Source organism: Salmo salar, chromosome ssa07, assembly GCF_905237065.1.
Source record: "Salmo salar chromosome ssa07, Ssal_v3.1, whole genome shotgun sequence".
NCBI classification, from domain to species: domain Eukaryota; kingdom Metazoa; phylum Chordata; class Actinopteri; order Salmoniformes; family Salmonidae; genus Salmo; species Salmo salar.
Genome location: NC_059448.1, coordinates 28,381,984 through 28,394,977, shown reverse-complemented (window position 1 = coordinate 28,394,977; position 12,994 = coordinate 28,381,984). Strand labels below are relative to the sequence as shown.

Below are 12,994 nucleotides of genomic sequence, written 5' to 3'. Positions count from 1 at the left end.
TAATGAGGACCTAAATGGAAATAAGTTGGTTGACTTTATCGTGTTTAGGGTTGCAAAATTCCTGTAACTTTCTCCAAATTCCAATGTTTCCCAGAAATCTCGGTTGGAAGACTCTCGGAATCAGGAGAAAATAAGCATCTGTATAACTTGGGAAAGTTACCCTAATTTTGAAACCCAAACGTTTTTAAAATCCTTGAATATTTTCAATGTATTGCACTACTCCCATGGCTGAAGCAACTCTATACGTATTTCACATCTCTCAAATAAAATGAATTCATTCGTTCATTCAAGGACATCGACTGGATGGTGGACGACCGCGACGTCCCCGCCGTGGCCAGCCTCTGCACCCACCCCTTCCGGGTGCCCGGAGGTCCTTACCGAGTTGGTGACGACACGTACTACCTCAACATCGACGTGTTCGGCAAGGACATAGGCCTGGTGCTCCAGCAGTTCCTGAGTCACCTCCGGCGCCACACAGCCACCCTGAAGGGGTACGTCATGTGCCAGATGTTTCTGTATCCTCCCATGTGGAAACCCATGGTCGAATTCTGTCGCCAGACACTGAAGGTGGAGCTGGTTAAGGAATACACAGAGCAGTGCGTGGTCGAGTCGGATGTCATGTAGCTGGCAGAAGAGGAAGGAGGAAGAGGAAGAGGAGAAACAATATGAAGGAAAAAAAAAACAGGAAAAGTTGACAAATTCAGAAAATGTTTCAGCGACCCAACGAATGAACAAACCACGTTCTCTTCAGAAAATGAAATGGAATTGTTCCCAAAGAAACTTCGGAACAATTAGCAACAACCTCCCTAAGCAAGTCTATAGTGAAACAACTTAGAAGCAGCATTAGATTTGCAATATGTTTGATATTAACACTACCGCTAACAAAAATAGTTTAGGAAAAAAGGCAGTTATTCAAAATACCTTTGACAAATTAGTTTCAATTAATTTCTCAGTCTTTTACCATTCAGTCATCGCAAAAATCTAACTCTTAACAACAGGAGTAACTTTATGCTAACGTTACTCCTTTAAAAAAATTGAAAATGCAAGCTAGTTTAGGGTATGTCATGCCGTTTAATCCTTTTTTTTGTAAATATAAAGTATAAATATGTACACATTCTGAATTGCAAATAAGTCTGCACAACTCTTGAGGCACTTTATTAAACCATATGAGCTGTTGTGCTAAAGTGCGAGTGATGAAGTGAGGAAGAGAGGAGTTGGGTTACTTTTAGAGATAACTGAATTTAACTGATTTAGAACGCATCACTCCCATCCATAGTAATGGTAGAAATCCTTTTGGACTTATTCTATCTAACACCGAATCCCCAAATACTGTCGAACAAACAATAGCCCTTCAGTGAATCTTACAGAGCATTTGCACGCTTATAATTCACACTAAATGGCTGAAACGGAGCAGCTAGAAACACACTTAGCTCATAACACTAAAACATGGCCAGTTCATTTGTAAAACAATTTAGTTGTCTTCGTTGTTTTTTTAACAGTCACTCAGTTGTTTTGTTTCTAAGCACTTCACCATATTGCTAATTTATTGCTACTTTTCCACATGTACTTGAATGCATCAGTAGTATGTAAAGAGGTAATATATTAACAGCAGAAGCTTTCTGGAGGCTTTCTTATAACAATGTGCAATCTAAGCTCACGCTATAGTAGATTGCTAACAGTGTGAAAAAGGTAGATGTACTATACAGTATTCCGCAAAGACTCAAACAATTGAACTAATATAGTTGAGATTGACTTAACATTAACAACATTGTTCAGTAGCTAGAGAAATATTTCAACGGTAAATGTCGCCATCACAAATATTATCTGACAACCTTTGTAAAGGTTGAATTCTAGTCCCTCATGGTTGTTGAAAACATCAACATAGATGCTACAGTCACTCTAAGACACTTCATATCCACTCTCCGAAGCTCCATAGCCACCCTAAGAAGCTTCATAAGCTTTGGCACGTGGTAAGAGCTCAGCAAAGCAAATGGGACACCGTTTGCTCTCAAAGGCCTCATAACCACTCGACAAAGCTTCATAGCCACTCTACTAAGCTTTATAAGCTTTTGGCTCTTTGCTCTTGAACGTTCCCTTTAAGAAGTGATGCTTTTGACATGACGTAGCACTGAACGAGCCTACATTGCAACCCCCAAATTGAGACTGAAGCCATCTAAAACCACTACAGAAGAGAGACTGGCCATTCTATGGACTCTCCAACCTGCCCTCGTTGTAAAAGGGACCTTGTTGTAAGGGACGAATTGGACAGCGGAAGAGAATATCTTTTTCCATTTTTTTGGTACATTGACCCTTGTCTGGACACCCCATCTGTCATCCTCCTGTCTTCCCGAAACGAAAGGTTAAACGCACTCACACATGATGAATGAAGGATTGGACTGGATCGATATCGGACGATAGATGGACAAGATGCCTGGAGAAAGTGGAATGAAGAATGAAGCAAATGTCATACCGGATTCCATATTCGTCAAAGAAAAACAGAAACAACAAAACAATACTTTGTAAAGGCTGATGATGATTTTCTCAGTTCTTTGAGAAGCACTTTCTATTTTTTTCACCCATTGAAGAGGCAAAGCTGGACTGACTCCCCTTTTTTTCTGCAGCTAGTTGTGAGGAAGAGGAAGATAAAGATTTTAGCAACCTGAATCCAGTGGGGAAGAGAAGAAGAGAAGTAGTACACAAGCAATCCTACATAGATGTATTTTTAACAAGATTGGCATTCACATTCTAGCCCATTTACATCTACCCAATTCATACACTCCACCCCCACCCGACTCTAAAGTCTTACCCCTACCCCACATACGAAACCCCACATGAACCCCCCCCCAGACAAATAATTTCTGAGAAATTCTCCATGATATGGGAAGGTAGAGCTTTTCCTCACAATCAAGAACAACCCCTCTCTCATTCTCTCGCTCTTCATGAATAGATTCAAGACCAATTTAAAGCCACTGAGTTTAAAACATAATTATGTAGATTATCTCCAGCTCTTGGCTGGTCAAAGGTAAGGGGCCCTGGTTGTACTGTCATATCCATGCTGGCCATCTGGTGTATGTAAATGGTCTTGGAGAGCCTGCTTTCCTGCTGCTAGTGTGTGAACAGAGGACCAGATGATGGGGGGGGTTTAACTGTTCATGAAACTTAAGTAAAAACGTTATTAACCTAATATAAACCTTACTTGGCGTCTGGTTCATAAAAACCTATTCAGAAAACCGCCTAGTTAATTGTGGCTTCGTAGGACACACAAGCGAGTAATACTTTTTAGTTGGTGTTGGACATTCATGAATAGAGATCAGTGTATTTACAGGAAAGTCATTGAGATGGGAGCAGAGGAGCTAATATGTCTCTCTGATAAGACAGAATAGTATATCCCTGTTTGACCTTTGAAAAGGATCCTCTTTTCTCTCCAGTCCAGTCCACACCCCATAGTCTGCCTGTCGGTCTGTCTGCACAACTGGCAAATGGAAAGCAGTCCTACCGTTCCTTCCTGGTCTCCGTAGTAACGGAGCTCTCAGTTCTTAAAAAGTCATCCGAGTGTTAGTGAGGAGTGCGATATAGCTATCTTATAATAACACAGTGTCATGGTAGTTTGACGGTGGTGGACGTTGCATGGTCTCAGATAGACCGTGTTGTATTGTATAGCCTATATACCCTGCAAAGTCCACAGACCCACTGATCCAATGGCTTTCCAAGACCACGTAGCTAAAATGGATACTACAGCACGGTCCGAGGATACGACAGGGAAGGATGTATTTGGTTGGAGGGTGAACGCGCTAGGTAAACTTACTGTATCTGATATGATACACACGCACGCACGCACACATACACGCATCAGATCCACACGAAAGGAAATGTCACCTTCCCAAAAACGACCCCCTCAGCCCCCCATCACACCCATGCAATCTATTGCCCAAATGCCCACTTACCCCCACGACAACATGTCCTTATCTATGTTGTATCTACTACCACAGGGACAAGGTTGTTGTCATACAAACTGCCTCCGTCCCCAACATACCCACCCAGGAAAGACTGTCTATATCCATGTTCTCCATCTCCGCTTAGACTATACAAACAGTTGTCTGGTGAATTGGTGGTTTGTCTGTGTCGTCTAGTATATTTCTATATATTTGACCTACAGACATGTGCACAGTATTTCCGAGAGGATGTGGGATTCAGTAGGTATATTTTGTCTTGGTACTTATTTGATTATTTGTAAAGGTATGTTGGGTTGTGTGTTTGAGGGAAAGCTCGAAGACAACGTTTGGTAGAGATCCAAAGAGACTGGATTGGTTCTACACTGCTTCAAAATTAATTTGTCTACCATCAGAAAATTCAGATTGATCAAAAGACTATAGCAGATAGTCCAAGCACTCTGATTTATCCTTGTACTCAGAGATATTCTCTAGAGAAGTACAAGTCATCCACTGTTCTGAAAGATTCTAAACAAACTCTCCTCCCTCCCTTGTCCCCCAGAGCACACAATCACAGCAAAGAGAATGAATGGTGTTTTAACCAACAGCCTTGGAAATAGATATGGTCTATCTTTTTAGGGTTTCCTAAAGCACTGTGTAGTAGTATGTGACATGCACTTTACATGTGAAAGCTACTGTATGGATATGTACTAAACCAAGAGGAGGGTACTTCATACTCTAACCATCCCTGATAGCGCTGGTTTTGATTCGTTTTTTTTATTTTTTATTATACAATGAGGTTACTGTTACTGTGCTACCACTGAGTCTGATCTCGGTCTAATGATGGTAAAGTAAGCATTTTGTTCAGCCGATTCATTCGCCCTCTGCCGCTGTGATTCTGTTGGGGAGGGCAGCAGGGCAGCGAATGAAACGGGGGTCTGTTCAAAATGATTGATGGAGTGTTGGGAATGGAATGGAAAGATGGACGGAACACTCGATAGTGTTCTAATGTTTTCTGTCTCGTCAACGGCGATGTTAATCAGCCATGGTTACAATCGCCTCGGTTACGCGACTCAGAGCAAAGATAAGATCTCCGTTGTGAATGAATTCTTTCTCGTTATGAATCTGATTGGATGCTTAATTGGTTGATTAAACATAATAATCATACATACTCATTATTGATCACATTTGATGTACAAACAGTGCTTTGATTTACAATTTCGGTGACTGTCGATGGCTGGTTATCATCTTGCTGTGGGTTTGTGTTCTCCAATTGTACAAATTGTTAATTTTGTCTGAGATTCTTTCGTTTTTTTTTTACAATTATTTTATCTTATACTAATTATTTCCTCTTATCTACTCTGTATTTTTCCACCATCCCATTTTTTTTCAGTTTAATTCCTCACCCATGTTCACCTTGTTCTTAAAACCTCTCAACATTTAATCTCTTTAAATCTAGATTTGGCATTTTTGAGCAGAGACGGTTATTATTAAAAGCCTGAGCTGTCATGAAGTAGATAGAGCAGAGACGTGTTACAGTTGTTAGCATTTTGTCTGATAGGGAGCATGAAAGGTGCCATGGGATGGGTTTCAAACACAGGGAAGATGTATTGTCTCGAACTTGTATTGGTAACATTGCTTGGTCCCAGATCTGTATGCGTTTCAGCCATCTCCTCTGTCTTTGATAGTCAGAGAAAGTTGATTAAAACACATACTGATCTGGGACCAGTCTAGTGGCTAGTGGTAGCTATGCTTGGTGGTGGAGAAGGAGAGAGTAAAACGAACCCCTCATCCCTCCTTTAGGAAATGGCTTTTCACTTTTTTTTTCTGGGCCTGGTCGCAAAGACAGACGAGGGAGGGAGAGATGGAGGGAGGTCATAGAGGATATGGGGTTGAGGGAAGGTGAGGTCAGGGAGAGCAGGAGAGTTGGAGGGGAAGGAGGGATGGTGTGGGGGTTGTGGAGAAGAGGAGATTAGAGTAGAGTAACAGGAGTCGCTCTCTCTCTCTATTATTGCATTACCACTTTGGTAATTAAAGGTCATAAGAGGTTGGAAAAACCAGGGGAGGATGGTTACAGTAGGAACTGTAGACTCTACTGTACCCCAGGCACCCTGAAACATTCTGTGAAGCTTTGTAGCCACACTAAGATGCTTTATAACCGCTCTATGAAGTTCCATACTGTAGAGTCTCTGCTTTTACCCACGTTTGTGGGTAAAAGTTCAGGCAAAAACGTGGGGGGAGACAGAGATAGCAACAGAGAGGAAGAGGTGAATGACAACTGAGGACGAGGCCGGTCAAACTATTTATACATACTACCATTGATATGTATCCACAGTATGTGTCCTTGTAGACACTACAGCAGGGCTCTCCAACCCTGTTCCTGAAGAGCTATCATCATGTAGGTTTTCTCTCCAACCCCAGTTGTAACTAACCTGATTCGGCTTATCAACCAGTGATTAGAATCAGGTGCGCTATTTTAGGGTTGGAGTGAAAACCCACTGGACGGTAGCTCTCCAGGAACAGGTCTACAGCCTGTGTCTCATTGGCAGTGTTGTGAGTGATAGATTGTCTTTTCTGGTCACCAGTTATTTCGACTGGGTTACATTTTTCACATAACCAGTGTTGTCTTTACATCTGCTATCCAGGGTAACTAGAGAACCAGGAAGTCAAGTAAACGCTCGATGCTGTTCTGTATGCAGAGGCTGTGTCCGGAATGACACTCTATTCCCTACATAGTGCACTACTTTTGACCAGAGCTCTTATCAAAAGTAGTGCACTATATAGGGCAAGGATGGGCAACTGGCCCATGGGCCGCCCCCTTTTGATGGCCCTCGGATCAATTCAGTTGGGATCTCAACTTACTGTTGCAGGTTAGAATAGTAGAATACACAAGGTTCTCTGCTCTGCTGGCCAGTATTTATCTCCGCTCATACGCAAGTAATAAAGGGCTAGTGTACTAATTTGATGGAGAAAATGTATTTTTATATTTTAATATATAAAAATAAAAATGTGATTTATCATGGGGTGTTGAAGTACCCTCAGCACCCCTACTTCCCGCGGCTATGCAAACATTTCTCTCCACCTTATAGCAAAATGTGTAGAATTGCAGGAAATGAGTTATAAAATTGGTAAATCTCTCTGCCCCATGGAAAAATGTGGAGAATTGTAGAAAACTTGCTTTAAAACAGCTACATTTTCTCTACACTCCATGGCAAAATGTGTAAAATTGCACAGAAGTACCTCTAAAGATTCTAAAATGTTCTCTCAGCTGTCAAGGGGGGGCTGTTAAAATAATTTGCTGCCAATGTGGTGGGGGGTATGCACATATGGGTACGCAGACCCGCGAGTAACTGTGGTCCCTCAAGATGAGTTCAGATTTTTTTGGGTCCCCCACCCCCATCAAAGTTGCCCATCCCTGATATAGGGAATAGGGTGCCGTTTCAGACACACGATCAGGGTTTCCTTTCAAAACTAAAATACATTTAATCCCCTATGGGGAGGTGAGAACCAGCAAGGTTTGTATTTATATATATATAGACTAACTCCACATGAGATGGGGTTGAAGGCCCATCGCCTGCTGATGGCAGGATAAATGATACAGTAAGGGGCCCTAAACACACACATACATTCATACACACACACACACACTTTACATGCGTCGACATGAACACAGGCAGGAGTGTCTATTCCTCTCCTAAACTGCTTACTGCTTACCCAGCGACACTGAAGAGGCTACGCGACAGTTAGCTAGAGTTTCAGCCAGACTTTCTCCCCGCGTGTGTGCGTGCATGCCTGCGTGTGTGCGTAATCGGTCGACGTGTCACAGTGTCTGGTTGCACGGGGAGAGAGACAGAGACCCTTTTCAGTCAAATAGGGCAATGGTCTCCTTACCAAACCACCTGATCCTCTACTGTCTCAGCGGGTTGTGAATGGAAAGACTCCTCCTCCGTCCCAATTGGCACCCTATTCCCTCTGCGGTGCACTACTTTTGACCAGGGCCCATCGGGCTCTGATCAAAAGTAGTGCACTATGTAGGGAATGTGGTTCCATTTGGGACAATGACTCTGTAAAGAGAGAACAGGAGAAGGGGAAGAAGAGGAGAAGGGGGGGGGAGAGGTTAGGAAAGAGAGATGTGTAGGGTTTTTCAGATGCTTGTCTCGAGTTATCTCGAGCTTGGAAGTGGAGAAGAGGGAACGAGGTGAGAGGTTAGGAAGAGAGAGAGAGTTTTTCAGATGCTTGTCATGGTTTTGGAGAGAGGCGGACGGATACCTACTGTCTACTTTTATGGCTGTTGGAAGCTGCTGCTGGTGGATGTGGTTTTGGCTCAATGCGTGAAGCTCTGGATGTTGGAATGGACTCTGTGTAGAGGGTACAGGATAATGGTCATTAATGGGTCAATTATAGCTAGGCTTGGAATGGATTCAGACAGTGCTGCCATTGATATCGAGTAGCCAGGAGTAGTGTAGTTGTACACAGACATACACATGTAATACACACATGTAACTTATGTAATACACACACAAGCACATGTATTCACACACATACTGTAACATGTCAAATTGATCATAATCCCATTTTTCTATGTTTTCTAAATGAATGAAAGCGCCTACCTATAATGCATGTTTGATCATCGCCCTGTCCTGGGAAAGTGGTTTTACATTTGTTTTGTTTTCCTTTGTTTTTTGTTTTTTTCATCCCTTCTTTACGTTTATTTCTCTTTCTCTGAACCCTAAAAGAGTCTTAAATCTCCTTATTCAACTAAAGGTTCATTTAAGACAAATCTTAATCTAGGTCAAAGACAGAAATGCAGGGTAATTTTGTGTCAAAATGTTGTCCAAACCTGTGAAAAGGAATTAAGAAGAGAAGCACAAATGAAAGCTTAATGTTTGCAAATGATAAATTAAACTAAAACGGTCATTAAAACAACACACTTTCAACTGAAACCACAAGCAGAACTAAGATGTTTCAAGTCTTTTCCTCTTAATTTCCTTTCCGAGGGGGGGATAAAAGAAAATTATATAATGTGACTACTTGACCATACTGCCCCATGCCAATGTCTCTTTGAACTGTGAACAACTACTGTATTGTGCTTTTGTGCATTTATATGTTATGACTGTTGATGAAAAATACTGTAAAGAACATGGGAGTGGAAGAAACCCTAGGAATAGAAACATGGCGGCTGTTACCATTGATTTGAATGGGGATGGCCATTCTAGGAATTCTATCTCTAGGGGTGAAACGCAACTGGACCCTCTACCCTATCTGTCTGTGACCATGCATATAGCCTCTTGTGTTGTGATAACTAATCGTGCTAACCGTGCTATGTGCATGTTATCCAACCCAAAGTAGCACTGACTGTCCTGCATATGATATACAGTATGTACCCTTGTTGCATACTTTCATGTGTACATTGTAAATAGCCTAAAAATCGATCTATCTGAAAGGAAGTCTGAATATGGACTTTTAGACGAAGACAAGACACATCATATTGTAGTTTTGTATGTTTGAACAGTTTAAAAGAGGTTTTAGATGCTATATGCACTTTAAGATCAAAACAAACATGAAAACAGTCTCCGGTTGCGTATCCATACCCAAATTCTGGAAAAATGTTAAGTGGGATTTATTTTTCTGTAACACCAGACCAGGGTGGGGGGGGGGGGGATTTCTGTGTAACACCTGACGTGGTCATTCAGTGGGGTTTCATTCAATTCACTTCAAAGGTCTCAGAGCTTCCTGATCAATTGGTCCACCACCACATTCATTCCTCAGGTAATCTTGAGTGAATACTCTTACTTACTCCCTTTCTTTCTTTGTTTCTTATTTACATCCAAAGATGTAAAGCAAAGAAACAGCATACTATGATATTATTCTCCCTATTAAGTGGAATAATAAACCCGAATACTGGGGTGTTCTGGGTCCAAATGTCAGTTAAAGTCAAACCAAAGTCTTCTCAGATGGTCTCCCAGGCAACACAACACAGCCCCATCTGTCAAACTATACTATTGTTATAACGTCACAATCAGAATTGATTATCTATAATATTAAGGTCGAAACACAGCTTCTCTGTATGACCTACTGTAAAAATCGAAATAAAAAAAAATCACTGTAAATGTACCTGTACAGAAATTGAATGATGGCAATTACTGCTGTGCCTGAAAGTGACTTAACAATCTCCTTTATTAGAAATAACAAGAGATATTTGGAGATTCCAAGATTAGATGTATCTGGAGACGCCTTTAAAGTTAACAAATAGATAGCTTTGGTCAAAGACATGGCCATTGCTGTTCATGATTGTTTTTATTTTTCAACATCAAAAAACAAAAAGCGGCAAAATATTCACACGTACCTTGCCAAGCTTTCCCTATAGGGGTCCAACTAAATGACCAATGTCTGAATGAACATACAAATACATATGTTATATAGACTTGGGTTAGATGAAAGTGCCAAGACCTTGACCCCTGCTCGAAACCACCAAGGTCCTAAGGTCAAAGGTCATAGAGCAAAGGTTAAGGTGCTGGAGTTTTCATTTAGCCCTTTTTTTCCTTGATATGGCTGCAGCTGTCGAGTTTCACCTAGAGTCTCACGATTATATACGGATGCACAGTATAGTGTGGAATATATTGTGCGTTGAAGCCTATATGCCACTGACTCAACAGTTATAACAGGTTATAACCTGCAATCAGGTTATACTGATCAATTCATGCTAGTATTATAGGATCCTGAGTGATAAAAGTCAGGATATACTGTATATTTATTAGTCTAATAACTTTACAGTTTTAAGTCATTTTAGTGAGACTTCTTATTGGATTTACAGCTGTGTGTCTGCCGAGGGGTACATACAATAATCAAGCCAAGTTGGTTATTTGAAAAAAATGTATTCCTTTTTTTTCTCTCTTATTAATCGTTTTTTTTATACCCAACTTTCCCTGCTTATTCTCAAGCGGTGATTTGGAGAAAAAAACGGATTGAAAAAAAACGATTTAGATTTTTTATTTATTATTATTATTATTGATTATTATTATTATTATTATTCCGTTTTCAGAAGAGAAAACCATTTGTGAGACTGACAGATGCAAAACTATTTTAAATACAATCATTTTTTGAAAAAACCTTTACAATCTACGAGAGGTCTATTGGACGTGTTGTTTTCCTCCACCTCGAATGCAAAATGTGTGAATGTTGAGGAGTGACGATGGGTTTGGCGCAGAAACGTGGCTAGGTTTACACTGAGCAAAATGACTAAGTTCAAACATACAACATAATACTTTAGAAACCTCTTAGGACAATACTTAAGATACTACTTTAGATATGCATTTTGACTTTGTCTACGGCAGTATTTTTCTGTATTGACCAAATGATTGAGTTATGCATTCTTTTAACACGTTACTTTTTACTAAGGAGGGAAGCTAGTATTATTTGGGGGGAGAGTATATGCTTAGATATGGGACACAGAGGTAGAAGTTAAAGTTTAATGGCTTTACACACACACACTCACAAAATGATTTTTCGGTGTAAACCTAGCCATATACTTACATGTAATACCATTTTTTTTTAACGCTGTATAATCTTAAAGTGATGGCTACAAAAGGGGAAGTAGTATTCACTGGTAACATTTCTTTCCTTTTTAATTTTGCTTGCGTTTATATAATATTGTTGTAGTAGTAGTAGTAATCTGTAAAGAAAATTGTGCATTTCAACATACCTCCCTTTCTCTCCATTGTTAGGATAGGTAGTTTAACCAAGGACGTTTTAACATCTACAAACATATAAACCTTATTACATGTATAATGCAACAGTAGATATTGTGACATTGTTAAAGACAGAACAGCAGCAAAACACAGAAACTTTGTGTAACTGTAGAAACATTGTGAAGCCATTCTAACATTGTGATGATAACAGCAAACTGAAGTCCAGGCTGCTTATGTGTGTAGTAGTATTTGAGTAATATTTGAGTAGTATTTAAGTAGTATATCTGTAGTGGTATTTTTTTCTTATAGGATAAACGAACAATGCAAGACCAACAGGGAAGAGATGCAAAATGTTAGAAAATGAAACAGAGCACTACAGACTCTGACGTTTTCAGAAGTTCTTTGTTGATTGTTTCTTTATGATTTTTTTTGTTCCTTAGTTTTTTTTCTCCTCAACTTTCTCTGTTTTGATATTTGCCTTTGTTAGGTGTTGTTAGGTAAAAAGAAAAGAAACACGAAAAAAAAAGAGAAAACAACAAGTGCATGCCAGAATGTTAGGCTCTTTCTATATATTAAAAGAGCTCACTTTTTGTGTTAGACTTACAGAAATTTACAAGGACAAAAAAAAGAAAAGAAAACAAGAAAAATAAAGGTGGGGTGGTGAGATGTGTGTGTTTTACAGGGGCACAAACAACGAACAAACAAAACGCCACGACAATGTGAGAGTGTAACACAAGTGTTATTATGCACCACAATGTACAAACACACAAACATAAAAAAAAAAACAGATAGCATACCCATTGAACATAAATCACAAAAAAAGGCACATGTGTAGGCTTCGGGCTACATTTACCATTTTCTTTCTTTAATTCTTTCTTCCTTTCTTTCACGCACACTCTTAAATATACAAACACACAGTAGAATGTAGTGTAGGTTAAAAAAAAGATTGACGTTAAGTTGACATTTTGGTAAAAACATTTGTAAGCATTGTCTGAAATGGTGATGCCGAACAAGGCTTGATGGGTGGAAGATTTAAAAACAACAAACAATTATCTGTTTATAGCATTAACTCAACAACCAACATAACTATGACATTTTCAATGGCACCACAGTATCAGAACGATCCTTTTCTCAAATTTACTGTATTTATATTTCAGTGGTATAGGCAATGTTACTTAAGTAGTTGATGTGTGGCAGGGCACAGAGAGAGAGAGAGAGAGTCAGCATGGAAAATCAATCTAAGTTTTAAATTGTCCATAAAGATGGCATCCATTAGAAGGAGTTTTGGGTCACACACACACACACACACACACACACACACACACACACACACACACACACACACACACACACTTTTGGGTTATGGCCTTGGCCCCA

General features: G+C 40.0%; 1 protein-coding gene across 1 annotated transcript in view; it reads left to right on the top strand.

Moving 5' to 3' along the window:
- Positions 1–12,337, top strand: part of nat16 (N-acetyltransferase 16) — a 30,782-nt gene extending 18,445 nt beyond the window's left edge. Inside the window, exon 5 of the mRNA XM_014207186.2 lies at positions 292–12,337. Coding sequence (XP_014062661.1) covers positions 292–624 — 333 coding nt within the window. The 3' untranslated portion in view covers positions 625–12,337. The remainder of the gene's footprint in view (positions 1–291) is intronic.
- The last annotated feature ends 657 nt before the right edge of the window (positions 12,338–12,994 follow it).